We start from the raw sequence: 15,544 nt of genomic DNA, 5'->3' as shown, positions 1-15,544 counted from the left end.
CTCTGTAAATCTAAAACTGTACTAAAAAACCTTAATTACTTTTTAAAAGACACCATTAAGAAAATGAAAAGACAAGAAATATATGGAGAGAAATGTTTTCAAATCATATATTTGGTAAAGGATTTACATCCAGAATATATAAGGAATCTTACTACTCAACACTGAGAAGACAAACAACCCAGCAGAGCATGGGGAAACTATTAGAATAGAAATTTCACCAAAGAAAATATATGACTTGCTAATAAGTATATACAAATATGCTCAAATTATTAACCATTAGGGAATTAACAATTAAGCCTGCAATGAAATTTGACTTCACACTCACTAGAATTTGCTTTTTAAGCAAAAATTCAGACAGTAACAAGTGGTGTCAAAGATGTAGAGAAAATAAAACTCTCATACACTCCCAATTAGGATGTAAAATGGTGCAGCCACTTTGGAAAAGTTTGTCTGCTTCTTAACCAGTTAAGGAATAATTTACCATATCCCATGCTACTTCTGGGTATCTACTCAAGAAAAATAAAACATATGTCCACACAAAGATGTTTATGTAAATGTTCATGGTATCATTATTCATAATAGCCAAAAAGTAGAAAAAATCAAAAAGTTATCAGCTGGTGAATGGATAAAGAAAATGTGGTAAAACCATACAATGGATTCTATTCAGAATAAAAAGGAACACACTACTGATACATATTATAATATGGATGAACCTTAAAGTCATTATGCTATATGAAAGAAGCAAGATGCAAAATATCACACACTATATGATCAATTTATATAAAATTTACAGAAAAGGCAAATCTATACTGATAGAAGCTAGGTTAGTGACTGTCTTTATAGAGATTAACTGTAAAAAAAGGCATGGGGGATCTTATTAGAAAGATAGAAATGTTCTAAAACTGGACTGTGGTAATGGTTACACAACTCAGTAAATTAAATGAATAATTGAAATATATAGTTAAAATGTGTGATTTTTACAGCATGCAAATGACATGCTTTTAAAAACTGTCATATTTTTCACAAATAATTAGCTCCAACGTGCATTTTTGTCCATTCTAGTTTTTAAGAGAGCATGAACCTCTTCTGTTCAGAAGTAAATAAACAAAAATTAACTTAAAATTTCTCCTGTAGTAGTTAATTTTGTTTGAGAATAACAATATAATTGCTCCAGTCAGCCAACATGAAAATTGGGGTTCATATTAGACTTCATCCTTATTCCTGCGTCTTTGCTTGAACACAAAGTCCTGTGGATTTCTCTTTTTGATATTCTGTTTATATCATGCTCTCAATTATTTGTTATTGGCTTCATTCAGGTCCCTATTTTATCTTGCTTTTATTATTTAAAACATTTTCTCATTTAGTAGTTTCTACATTTTTGAATTTCATAGAGCAGAAAAACATTTTAAAAAAAAGAAATGGGAATAAATTTGCCAACTATTAATTTTGTCAAGTAAGGGCACTAAAGTAAAAATTTAACTCAACAACTACCATCTACTTTCTCTCTGTAGAAAACTAAGTAACACTGATTAATCTCTGATTAAAGAAAAAAGTCTTTTATAAAAAACCTGATGCCAATATTTCAAAATACATAAAATATAAATATGGAAAAATGATTGTATTAGTTTGTCCAGGGAAACAGAACTAATAGAATATATACATAGATATTTAAGAGGAGATTTTTTTATGGGAATTTGCTCATGTGATTATGGAAGATGAGACATGCCATGATATGCCCTCTGTAATCTGGAGAACCAGGAAAGCTGGTGGCATAATTCAGTCCAAGTCCAAAGGGCTGCGAATCAGGGGAGCTGATGGTGTAACTCCCAACCTGAGGCCAAAGGCCTGAGAACTGGGGTGGGTGGTCTGCTGGTGCTAAGTCCTGGAGTTGGAAGGCCCCAGAAGCAAGACCTCTGATGTCTGAGGGCAGAAGAAGGTATATATCCCAGCTCAAAGAGAGAGAGAATTTGTACTTCCTCAATCTTTTCGTTCTATTTGGACCTTCATGGGATTAGATGATGCCTGCCATATTTATGAGGGAAGATCTTTTCTTAGTCTAATGATTCAAATGCTAATCTCTTCTGGAAACACCCTGTCAGACATACTCAGAAAAAATGTTTTACCAGCTCTCTGGGCATCCCTTAGCTCAGTCATTTTGACACATAAAGTTAATCATCACAAATCCACCTCTTATCAACTTGGCACTTCTATGCATCTTTTAACCATACTCAATCTCCAAATAAAGACAATAAGACTATACTTCTGCCTAACATGATAAAACTATCCTTCCTACAACAGAAAATGCACCAATCCCTTTATCAGAAGAGGAGGTACATTTATTTTGTTTTTTCTTTATGAAATTATGTTTTGATATCTTATTTGGATATTCGATTAAAGCAACCCAAACTGAAGCTTGAGTCTCCAGTTTGTTAGAGTCAAGTTGAAGCTATTTTCACATTGCTGTATTGAAACGGAAGCAATGCATTTCATGCTATTTAACACAAATCAGAATATTTTGGGTGAATTTAGACAAGCTGAGTAACAGTAGTTCTCATAAATCCAAAGATCCTCCCACTTTTTCCTGTAAGGTGGAGGAAGTCATCAGAATTATTCTCTTATTCTCTTATTATTGGGGAATGCTAGAAAGGAACTATAGAGCTCTCCATGCTTAAGGTTAATTACACTCTGAGAACTATAGCTTGGGGAGATAATGGTCCACTAGCTCTCTCAAGGGAAGGCTTAGTTATGGATAAAATCACACATTAGCTTCCTGATCAATTTCACAGTCCTACATCCGTGCTTCTCTTATATATGGCTGCATAATAAACAAAGGGTTCTGGGATGGACCCCCTCTACCTACTAGCAAAAGTCACATCGTACTACCATTACAGAGCCTTATTTAGGCATTGCTGTCTTTAAATGCAAATATAACAGAGTTTGAGAAGCAGAAACTCTATTACTAAACAACACTCTAAAGGTATTATGTGTTATCTAAACCAATGTTTTTCAAATTAAGAATCACCTGGGTTGGGAAGAGTGTTGTCAAGTCCACGTTAAAAAATGGTTACCCTGGGCTTCCCTGGTGGCGCAGTGGTTGAGAATCTGCCTGCCAATGCAGGGGATGCGGGTTCGAGCCCTGGTCTGGGAAGATCCCAGATGCCGCGGAGCAACTGGGCCCATGAGCCACAACTGCTGAGCCTGCGCGTCTGGAGCCTGTGCTCCCCAACAAGAGAGGCCGCGACGGTGAGAGGCCCGTGCACCGCGATGTAGAGTGGCCCCCCACTTGCCACAACTAGAGAAAGCCCTCGCACAGAAACAAAGACCCAACGCAGCCAAAAATAAATTAATTAATTTTTTTTAAAAAAAGAAAAAAAAAATGGTTACCCTTAGTCCTATTTATTTAGAACTTACTGAAGAACTTCTCAAATTCTTAATTTTTAAAAGCTCCTTACATGATTTTAATAATCATGTACATGTGAAACACATTTTTTTAGTAAAACTGGCCTGCACATTAGAATCACCTGGAGAAGTTAAAAAATAAATACAACCAATGTCTAGACTCCACATACCAAGATGCTGAGTCAATTTTTCTTTTTTTTTAAATTAATTTTTATTGGATTATAGTTGCTTTACAATGTTGTGTTAGTTTCTACTGTACAGCAAAGTGAATCAGCTATATGTATACATATATCCCCTCTTTTTTGGATTTCCTTCCCATTTAGGTCACCACAGAGCACTGAGTAGAGTTCCCTGTGCTATATAGTAGGTTCTCAATAGTTATCTATTTTATACATAGTATTAATAGTGTATATATGTCAACCCCAATCTCCCAATTCATCCCACCCCCCCTTCCCCCCTTGGTAACCATATGTTTGTTCTCTACGTCTGTGTCTCTATTTCTGCTTTGCAAATAAGATCATCTATACCATTTTTCTACATTCTACATATGTGTTAACATACAATATTTGTTTTTCTCTTTCTGACTTACTTCACTCTGTATGACACTCTCTAGGTCCATCCATATCTCTACAAATGACTCAATTTCTTTCCTTTTTATGGCTGAGTAATATTCCACTGTATATATGTACCACATCTTCCTTATCTCTTCCTCTCCTGATGGACATTTAGGTTGCTTCCATGTCCTGGCTATTGTAAATAGAGCTGCAATGAACATTGTGGTACATGACTTTTTGAATTATGGTTTTCTCTGGGTATATGCCCAGTAGTGGGATTGCTGGGTCATATGGTAACTCTATTTTTAGTTTTTTAAGGAACCTCCATACTGTTCTCCATAGTGGCTGTATCAATTTACATTCCCACCAACAGTGCAAGAGGGTTCCCTTTTCTACACACCCTCTCCAGCATTTACTGTTTGTAGATTTTTTTTTTAAAGATTTTATTGATTGATTGATTGATTGATTGATTGCTATGTTGGGTCTTCGTTTCTGTGCTAGGGCCTTCTCTAGTTGTGGCAAGCGGGGGCCACTCTTCATCACGGTGCGTGGGCCTCTCACTATCGTGGCCTCTCTTGTTGCGGAGCACAGGCTCCAGACGCGCAGGCTCAGTAGTTGTGGCTCACGGGCCTAGTTGCTCCGCGGCATGTGGGATCCTCCCAGACCAGGGCTCGAACCCGTGTCCCCTGCATTAGCAGGCAGACTCTCAACCACTGCACCACCAGGGAAGCCTGTTTGTAGATTTTTTGATGATGGCCATTCTAACCAGTGTGAAGTGATACCTCATTGTAGTTTTGATTTGCATTTCTCTAATTAGTGATGTTGGCATCCTTTCATGTGTTTGTTGGCAATCTGTATATCTTCTTTGGAGAAATGTCTATTTAGGTCTTCAGCCCATTTTTTGATTGGGTCGTTTGTTTTTTTGATGTTGAGTTGCATAAGCTGTTTGTATATTTTGGAGATTAATCCTTTGTCAGTTGCTTCATTTGCAAATATTTTCTTCCATTCTGAGGGTTGTCTTTTCGTCTTGTTTATGGTTTCCTTTGCTGTGCAAAGGCTTTTAAGTTTATTTAGGTTCCATTTGTTTATTTTTGTTTTTATTTTCATTACTCTAGGAGGTGGGTCAAAAAAGATCTTGCTGTGATTTATGTCAAAGAGTGTTCTATGTTTTCCTCTAAGAATTTTATAGTGTCTGGTCTTACATTTAGGTCTTTAATCCATTTTTAGTTTATTTTTGTGTGTGGTGTTAGGGAGTGTTCTAATTCCTTTCTTTTTGAGTCAGTTTTTCTGAGGTTGGTCCTGGTCATCAGTATTTTATAAAAGCCCTCCATGTGATACTACAGTGAGGACAGGGCTAACAACTACTGATGTAGAATTGGAAAACTGATGTTCACAGCAATCTGATTAATTCCTACTGCTTACACCTGGCTTATCTCATTCACTTTTATTACTCTCTTGGCCTTTACATGTAACTGAGTCTACAGCCTATAAATATTGAGCACTCTCTGCACTAGAAAGTGTAGCTGCTTGGAAGTAGAGATTTCAAAGACTAAAACCTAGGGAACTGAAATCAGGTTAGAGAGAGAGCGTTCATGCTGGTACAGGTGGAGGCAGCTTTTTGAAGGGACCCAGATCGGGGCCTCCACCAAGGTAGCAGATGCTTATGGGACTTATTGAAGGGAGAGGAGCAGCTAGTGACAAGGAAGGACAACAAAAGTAGAAAGAGAGTGCAACAAACAAACAACAAAAAAATAATTTATGCCTCTCTCTTGACAAGAAAAGTAGACCAAAATATTGCTTTGGGGAATCTTAGCAAAACGTATAGAACTTTTCAGGTTTGCCTTCAGTGGGACTATTTTGTTTGTTTGTTAAGTTTGATGAAGTCCTGGTTCTTTGTCCTTTCAGATGTTTTGGCCACCTCATGACGTGAATGATTTGCTCAAGGCACTGATACACCAGTACAAGGGCAGGAAAAAAGCAACTGAATTCCTCCTAATCCAAGGGCTCAAAGCAGGACATTGAAGGATCAAGCCTGAGCATTACCCATAAGGGTGCAGGCCAGAAGCTTCCAAGATTCTTATTTATTTTTAATTTTTAAAAATTGAGATATAATTGACATGTAACATTGTATTAGTTTTAGGTGTACAACATAATGATTTGATATACATATATACTGCAAAATGATTTTTTGGTAGTTTTAGGAAAGTATATCAAGAAACAAGGGCACTCTCCTTAAAATTAACCCAATGGTCTTATCATTTAACTGGACATAAACATTTGAAAATCTTAACTATATCCCTAATTCAAACCAAACTCCTTAGCTTGGGAATCCAGTGCCCCTCCCACTTAAGTCCGAAATTATCTTCTTAGGCAACATCCCACCATTTTCTGTATGCTACTCTCTACTTATATTATTCAGATGTTTTCTTGTCTCTGCACATTCACTCACACTGTCAGAAACCTATCTGTTCTTCAAACTACAGCAAAAATGTTCCTTCCTGCCCCAAACCTTCTTGACTTCTTCCTTCCTTGGAAGTAAATTGCAGAATATTTTATTTCTACTTCTCACTAACCTTATATTCTAAATTGTATGGCTTTGGAACATGCTTCAATATACAAAGATGTGAAGGCAAAATTGTTGAGAAATTTATATTTCTAAATTTACTTTGGCAGTCAATAGAGGAAAAAGAGATTGACTTGTTTAACTTATGTTTCTATTCTGCCTTATTTCCTTTGCTATCAATCACCTGATTTCTTTTCCATCATGAATAGTTTCAGCAGATAATTTCCATTTTGTCAACTAGATTGAAGCCTAGCTTTGAATCTATTAAATACAGCTGTTGTCATTTGCTGTTCCTCAAGCCCAGACATGATAGATCTGTTATCGTGTCAAAGTTCCAGAAATAAAATTTCATTTCACTTATTACAAGTGAAAGCACAGAGTACAAGTTCCATATTTCCTATTATCATTTGAAGGGTAAGAATCTCCCTTCCTCTAATGTAATGTCTCTATAATGCAGGGTTTATTTGCTTCTTGGGGAGAATATTATTGAATCACATTCTTTGTTTGGAGTTCTGTTTGTTTGTGTTTGTTTTTAACATTTTAATAGCTTTCTGTCATGTGATTGTGGGAATGACCCCCTTACCTCTCTAGCAAGTCAAGTTCATAGTACCCCTAATTGTCTGATTACATTTCCTAGTGGAACACCTACATGATTCATATCTATCTGTATTTTCAAATTTAAAAGTACACTGTTTAGATAGTAGATATTACATATAAATAGAAAGTTTCATGGTGGCATAAACTAGGGTTGTTAAAATGCTTATGTCCTTGTTTTCATGTTGAATGTTGTTAAAAACATTTTAAATTAATCTTACAATTTGAGTATCGCACTCAGGGGTACTCAGATATTCTTCCTTTGTAGTCTCAACTTGAGAGCTCTCATGGGCTTCAGAAGTGGTTTGTTGAGCCTTGAGAGAGAAAGAGAGAGAACATTAAAAAAGAGAGAAATAGATTCAACAGAGAGATCCTAGGACTATTGTAAAACATGATACAATGGCAACATCACACTCAAAGAAAAAGAATAAAATGAAAATTTATATATATCAGAGATCTTAAAAACTGTACCTTAAATATTAACTGTAAAATTAAATAATTTCTATTCAATTTTATATTAGTGCTGTCCAATGGGATTATTTTCCCACTGGAAACATTTATTTCTTGCATAATAAGCTTTTATTTTAAGGATCCTGGTTCCTCATAAAAACAGGAATCCTATCGTTTCTCTTTATTTTAAACCCCAGTATATCTGGGAAATAATAAGCACACATCTTGTTTTTTTAATAGGAAATAAGATGTTTTCTAACATCTCACTGTAATTTACAAAAGAGAATTATATTCACTCCAATGCTTCACTAACCAAGTACTGTTTTATATCTCCAGAAACCGTAAATATTATTATACATTTCTCTGTGCTACTTTCTACACAGAAATGCCAATGCACACGATCCAAGTTAGGTCTTTGGAACCTTCATTCTTGAAATTAAATACTGACTAGATTAAAAAGAGGCCTTAAATAGGTACATTAGTTCCAGTAGGGTGACTTGTCCAAGTTGTTTCTACAATGAGACACTTCTTATGGTTCACATTCCCAGTCTTCTGAAGCACCCTCTGTTTCTGCCCATTCCCAGCTTTGTTACTTCTGTCTTCTCCTGGATAGTATGAGCTCCTGATATTCTATCATTAAAGCTCCTTCATTTAATTTGGTAAGGGTCAATGTTGATTGCTTGTAATCACAGAGACTTGAATGATACTGGGAGTCAATCAATAAAATAAAACTGACAGTACAACGTAAGGGCTGAGATAGAGGTTTGCCATTGAAACCAACAGGAGGGAAACTTAACCCAGCTAGGTAAGCTGTAAAAAATAACACCAAGTTCACCAATGATGGAGATTACATTTTAGAGTAGGTATTCAATATCTTCCTTAAAATATAAATATGCCCATATTGATAAATGTTAATGTTTGCTTAATTATATTTTCTAATGCAAATATTGTGTATTTATGAAAATGCTCCCAGATTTTGGTGGTGAGACTTAGGTAAGAAATATGTGCAGAATAAAAGGTTTTATCTCTCTGTTTATCTATCATCTATCTATCTATCTATCTATCTATCTATCTATCTATCTACCTATCATCTATCTATTTTTGTAGGCGTTTGCTATTTTGGACAAAATATAAAAGGGACTTCATTTACAATTAAGTTCAGAAAGAGCAGGGGGAAAAGAATGACAGTGAAACTTTACTCCTCCATAAGTTTGCCAAAGGCTACCCTTGTGCTCATATATTAAGCGACTGGGGTGCCTGGTTTGTCCATTTCTATATCTATTTACGAAAGTTATCTCAACTCTGCTTCAGGAAAAAAAATTACATATATTAATTACTTTTAACAACTGGAGGAAATTATACATCACTTCACCAATGTGAGCAACAACGCATGAAAAAGTTAAATTACTTTAAATACAAAACCTTAGTATTTAATTGCAGAACTGGTTGCATTAAGCGTAATACATGCAATCCTTAATGTAAGCATTTGCTATCAGTGAAATGGCTCCTTTTATTTTATTTTAATTTTTTTAAATTTATTTTTGGCTGCGTTGGGTCTTCATTGCTGTGTGCGGGCTTTCTCTAGTTGTGGCGAGCGGGGGCTACTCTTCCTTGCGGTGTGCGGGCTTCGCCTTGCGGTGGTTTCTCTTGTTGCTGAGCACAGGCTCCAGGCACATGGGCTTCAGCAGTTGTGGCTCCTGGGCTCTAGAGTAAAGGCTCAGTAGTTGTGGCACACGAGCTTAGCTGCTCTGCGGCATGTGGGATCTTCCCAGATCAGGGCTTGAACCTGTGTCCCCTGCATTGGCAGGTGGATTGTTAACCACTGCGCCACCAGGGAAGCCCCAATGGCTCCTTTTAGAAAGAAGCCTTATTGAGTCTGATGAATTAACAAAGAATGGGAACTGATTTTGGGGAACGATAACATATTTTGGAGTTAAAGAAATGTGAATTCTGGTTCTGGATTAGCACATAAATAAATAAGGGCCTTAGACAATGTATACAACTTTGGAGGGCCTCAGTTTTCTGCTGCCCTGCTAAATTAGGTCAAGAACCCCTAAACTGCAGTATGTTTTTTGTCAGTTTTTTAAATTTGTTTGTTTGTTGTTTAGGGTAGTTTTAGGTTCACAGCAAAATCGATAGGAAGGTACAGAGATTGTCCATAAAGCCCCACCTCTCACACAAGCATAGCCTCCCCCATTATCAACATCACTCACCAGCGTGGTACAAATGTTATCAAGGATGAACCTACATTAACACATCATAATCACCCAGTGTACATGGTTTATGTTAGGATTCACTCTTGGGCGAAATTCTATAGGTTTGGACAAATGTATAATAACATATATCCATCTTTATGTTATCATACATAGTATTTTCATTGCCCTAAAAATCCTCTGTGATCTGCCTATTCATCCCTACCCTTCCCACCCCTGGCAACCACTGGTCTTTTAATTTTCTCCATAGTTTTTCCTTTTCTAAAATATCCACAGTTGGAATCATACAGTATGTAGCCATTTCAGATAGGCTTCTTTCATGTAGTAATGTGCATTTAAGGTCCCTGCATGTCTTTCTATGGCTTGATAGCTCATAGCTCTTTATTGTTGATTAATATTCCATTGTCTTGACGTATCACAGTCCAGGAATAGATGGATTTACTGGTGAATTCTATCCAACAATTAAAGTGGAATTAATTAATATCTATCTTCTCAAACTCTTCCAAGAAATAGAAGAGGAGAGAACACTTCCAAACTCATTTTATGAGTCTAGCATTACCCTAATACTAAAACCAGAGAAGGATACCATGAGAAAAGAAAATTGTAGGCCAATACTCTTCGTGGACATGGGTGCAAAAATTCTCAACAAATCTTAGCAAACCAAATTCAACAAGACACTAAATGTTTCAGGCACCATGAACAAGTAGGATTTCTTCCAGGGATGCAAGGACGGTTCAACATTCAGAAAACAATCAATGTGATACACAATATTAACAAAATGAAGGATAAAATCACACAATCATTTCAGCGGACAGGAACAGCACATGAAAAAATTCAATATGCATTTATGATAAAAATTCTTAATGTGGATATAGAGGGAATATACCTCAACATAATGAAGGTCATATGTGACAAGCCCACAGCTAACGTCATACTCAATTGTGAAAAGTTGAAAATGTTTCCTCAGAGATCAAGAACAGACAAGGATGTCAACTCTCTTCACTTTTATTCAACACAGTATTGGAAGTCCTAGCCAGAGCAATTAGGCAGAAAAAAGAAATAAAAGTTATCCAAATTGGAAAGGAAGACATAAAACTGTCACTATTTGTAGATGATGTAATATTATATACAGAAAACCCTAAACTCAAAAAACCATTAGAACTAATAAACAAATTCAGTAAAGTTGAAGGATGCAAAAACAATGTACAAAAATCTTTTGTTTCTATACACTAATAACAAATAATTAGAAACAGAAATTAAGAAAAAATCCTATTTACAATTGCATCAAAAATAATAAAATGCCTAGGAATAAATGTAAACAAGGAGTTAAAAGGCCTGTACCCTGAAATGTAAGACAATAATAATAAAACTGCAGAAGACATAATTAAATAGAAAGATATTCTGTGCCCATGGATTGGAGGAATTAATTGTTAAAATGCTTATACTACCTAAATCAATCTACAGATTCAGTGCAATCCATGTGAAAATTCTAAGGTATTTTTAAGGAAAGAATGAAACTGTACCACTATCTTACATCATACACAAAAATTAATTCAAAATGGGTGAAAGACTTGAATGCAAGAGCTGAGACCATAAAACTCCTAAAAGAAAACTTAGGTGGTAGACTCCTTGACTTAGATCTTGGTGAAGATATTTTGGATCTGACACCAAAGCAAAGGCAACAAAGGCAAAAATAAATAAGTGGGACTACATCAAACAAAAAGGCTTCTGCACAGCAAAGGAAACCATGGACAAAATGAAAATGCAGCCCACTGAATGGGAGAAAGTATTTGCAAATCACATATCTGATAAGGTGTTAATAAACAAAATATATAAAGAACTCATACAACTCAATAGCAAAACACCAAAACAAAACAAAACAAACAATCTAATTAAAAGATGGGCCAAAAAAAAAAAAAAAAAAAAGATGGGCCAAAGATTTGAACAGACATTTTCCCAAAGAAGACATACTTGTGGCCAACAGGTACATGAAAAGATGCTCAACATCACTAATTATCAGGGAAATGCAAAGCAAAACCACAATGAGATGTTACCTTATACCTGTTAGAATGGCTATTATCAAAAAGACAAGAAATAACAAGTGCTGGCGAAGATGTGGGAAAAGGGGACTCTTGTGTGCTGTTGATGGGAATGTAAAATGGTGCAGCCACTATGGAAAACAATATGGATGTTTCTAAAAAATTTAAAAATAGAACTGCAATATGATACAGCAATTCCACCTCTGGGTATTTATCCAAAGAAGATAAAAACACTAACTTGAAAAGATATATGCAGCCCCATCAACCTAAGTGTACATCAATGGATGCACTGATAAAGAAAGTATGGTATATATGTATATACACTATGGACTATTATTCAGCCACAAAAAAAATGAAAGTTTGCCATTTGGAATAACATGAATGGACCTTGAGGGTATTATGCTAAGTGAAACAAGCAGGCAGAGAAAGACAAATACTGTATTATCTCACTTTAAAAATATACAGAAAAAGAAAATAAGCTTATAATTACAGAGAAGAGATTGGTGGTTGCCAGAGGTAGGGTTTGGGGCGTAGTGGGTGAAATGGATGAAGCGGGCCATATCTCCCTAGTAATGAGGACCAAAAAGATGAATGAAGTGATTGAAATTGTTATTTTCTTTTGTTGACTTAATTTAATTCTCAGGGGTCCTGACCAGTAAATGAGATCATGAGCATTTTAAAGGCAAGAACAATACCTTTTTCATCTCTATAACTTCTCACAACTAGCATCAAGGTGGACTAAAGGAAGATGTTTGATATTATCTAAAAGATTAGAAACATCACAGAACTCTTCAGATGAGGTCTCATCTGAACTCTGTGAGGCTCTGGAATAAAGAATAAAGAAACTAAGACTTTGGAATAAAGAAACTAAGACTCTGAGAGGTCCCCCGAGTCACCAAAATCAAATAGGTAGAGCCAGTGATTTAACCCAAGCTGTCAGATTCCGATTTCTTTGTTCATCCAACTCCATCTTGATACCTCTCTACTAGGTGTGATACCTCTCTACTAGGTGTGACAGGATTTGTCACCATTTACTACAAGCCCCCACTTCACTCTCAAAATATATAATAACTTTCCGCAGGGGCTCTCGTTTCTGTATTATGAGATACTGGTGAAAAGAAAGAGGACATCTATAGAGTATTCTTGGCCTTAGGGTCTAGTTTTCTAAAATATGCTTTAACTTCATTAAAGCGTGCTTTTTGACCAAGTAAGTAATTGCTTTAAGAAAATTAAAAAAAAATAATGGATATAAAAGTTATGCTCTACTTGAAGAATACAAATACCCATATGTGTTAATTAAATTAAATCTGCTAAATACATCATTTTATTTCCCTACATCTTCTTTAATTTTGGCCTACTAAAAATCTCTGATGGTTTTATGTATTTACAGGTTGTTGACAGATCAAATCATCAGGAGGGGTGGTGTGCTTATCATCCAATCATGATCTTCCCAGAGTCATTCCTTCTTTAACTTTAATTCATGTACATAGAATGAGACAAAGTTAGTGACCAGAAAAATTGTCTGTAATGATAATTAAACATATTTTGGGAGAAGAAGGCCCCGAGTGTTAAACAAACGAACAGAAATGTTGAAAGGACAATGCTTTCTCCTTGCTCTATCTCCCTCTCTATCCTGAAGGTAAGATAATATGGTACAATACATATACCCACACAGACAGAGCTTAGAAATTTAAAAACAGTAAAAATCTAGCATAGGAATTGTGCATGAATACACACCTAATATCAGTAATATTGATAATGCCCCAAACATGTTTTTATGTTGGTTGGTGGACTTATGTGTGTTTGTTTTATTATTATGTACACAACTTAGGTAAACACATAAAATAATTAAATGTTATGTCAGTTACGAAATATATCTGTTGACATGGAAATCCTTCATACTTTGTTAACATATCATGGTTTACACAACATTATGCACAGTATCATTCTGTTCTGCGAAAGTGTATTAAAATGAGTATGTACTAAGCAAAGTTTATGAGAGAAAGTATGTGAGATATTTTTTTTTCCTACTTGGAGGAATTATGGGGTTGTTCTATGCTGTTTTTAAATCTTTTGCTGTTTTCTGTTTATATTTTCCTGAAATAGCATAGACTGTTTCTAAAATAAGAATAAAATGCTAAAAAACATAAAATATTATATGTAAGAGCAAGATTTATCCTAGTCAAAGGAATTTTAAGCAATATGATGGAGGAATTGAGGCTAGAAACTAGACTTGAGGACGGTCTTATAGAATCAGATTTTGACATAAGGAAAAGAGGAATTGGGGAAGAGGATTTAGACCTCAGAAAAGGTAAAAAGGAGAGAGTTCTAAAACAAAATGAGGTTTGTGAGAATTAAAAATAGTACATGAACGTGCTTCAAGGCGAAACTTTCAAAAGTGGAAAAATAAGTTATGTCAAGTAGTTGATGGATTTGACCTCCAGATTGAGGAGTTTAGACTTTATCCACTAAGTAACGGAGAACTTAGGTGGGATATAAACAATAATACTTAACACCTTGACAACCTTAGACATAATTACTCATAGGGTTGGTGCTTGTTAACTTCAGTCATTGCCACACGATTCAGTTAAGTCTGTGTACATACATACACACACATTTTTATATACTATAAAATAACACCTATGGAGATTGAGAAGAAAAAGTTTTCATGGGTATTTCTAAACTTAATTTCTGAATAACACAGTTGGTAATGAATTATGAAGTAAATGTAATGTAAATAATAGCAAATGTTGTTTATTCAAGAGAATTATTCTAAATTAATCATGAGAAATAGAATATTAGTGTTTCCAAAGTGTTTTGAATATGAATACTGCTCTACTAAACTGAATTACTAATTACTTAACAAGTAATAAATGTCTATTAATATTTCAGAATGACACAAATCTTTGTTTATATCAGAAAAATCATTTAACAATAATTTATTTTCTGAATAATTTCAAAGAACAATCAGTAAATATGTTGCTTATGCCCTGTGGTATTGCTGACAACTTTCAGATCCTAGAATAAGTCAGGAACCTGATTATCACATATATGGATGTATGTGGTCCATATGCACAAGGAGGACGATTTGAAAATGGGTTGGAAGAGTGAATGGATATGGTGTGATTAAAATTTGGAACAAGGAAGTTAATTTAGGTGAGAGTAAACACTTACTGGTTTAAAAAGTTGAAATAACTAAAGTAAGAAAAAAGTCCTGTTTGCTTTTTTCCTTTCTTTCTTTCTTTGTGGGGGAGGTGCATGACAATAATAGTTTATATTTATAGAGTCCTTGCCATGTGTCAGAAAAATCAGTTTATATTTATAGAGTCCTTGCCACGTGTCAGAAAAATCTAAGTATATGCATTGTGTCTCAATAACTAACCATGTTACCTTTTAAGAATGAAGAAACTACAATTCACAGTTTAAGAAACTTGCCCAAATACAACAAGCAAGCAAATGGTAGACGTCACTCAAATATTCACTCCTTAATGATAGTGAATTCTAATATAAGGCCACTTTAAAGATTAGGGGAAAAAATCGATATTTGGGGTCAATAAGCTCAATTTTTTAACCTACATTCTTATAAACTGCTTTCTAAATAAAGCATCTCTGAAACATATTAGAAAGAACAGTATTCACAATGCAACAGTTCATCTCCAGAGATTAAATGGTTTGTAATTACTAAACTTTAATCAATCAATTCCCCTGAGTATACTGAGACTTTCCTGTTAA

The 15,544-nt window shown here is 35.1% G+C and overlaps 1 protein-coding gene across 1 annotated transcript in view; it reads right to left on the bottom strand.

Moving 5' to 3' along the window:
* The window catches only part of LUZP2 (leucine zipper protein 2), a 228,118-nt gene that overhangs the window by 12,440 nt on the left and 200,134 nt on the right, over positions 1–15,544 (bottom strand). The window contains exon 7 of the mRNA XM_068555794.1: positions 7,332–7,424. Within this exon, the coding sequence (XP_068411895.1) occupies positions 7,332–7,424 (93 nt within the window). The remainder of the gene's footprint in view (positions 1–7,331; positions 7,425–15,544) is intronic.

The sequence above is a fragment of the Eschrichtius robustus genome, chromosome 11 (genome assembly GCF_028021215.1).
Source record: "Eschrichtius robustus isolate mEscRob2 chromosome 11, mEscRob2.pri, whole genome shotgun sequence".
Classification (NCBI taxonomy): Eukaryota; Metazoa; Chordata; class Mammalia; order Artiodactyla; family Eschrichtiidae; genus Eschrichtius; species Eschrichtius robustus.
Note: the sequence above shows the minus strand (reverse complement) of the source record. Positions and strands in the feature narration are given on the sequence as shown.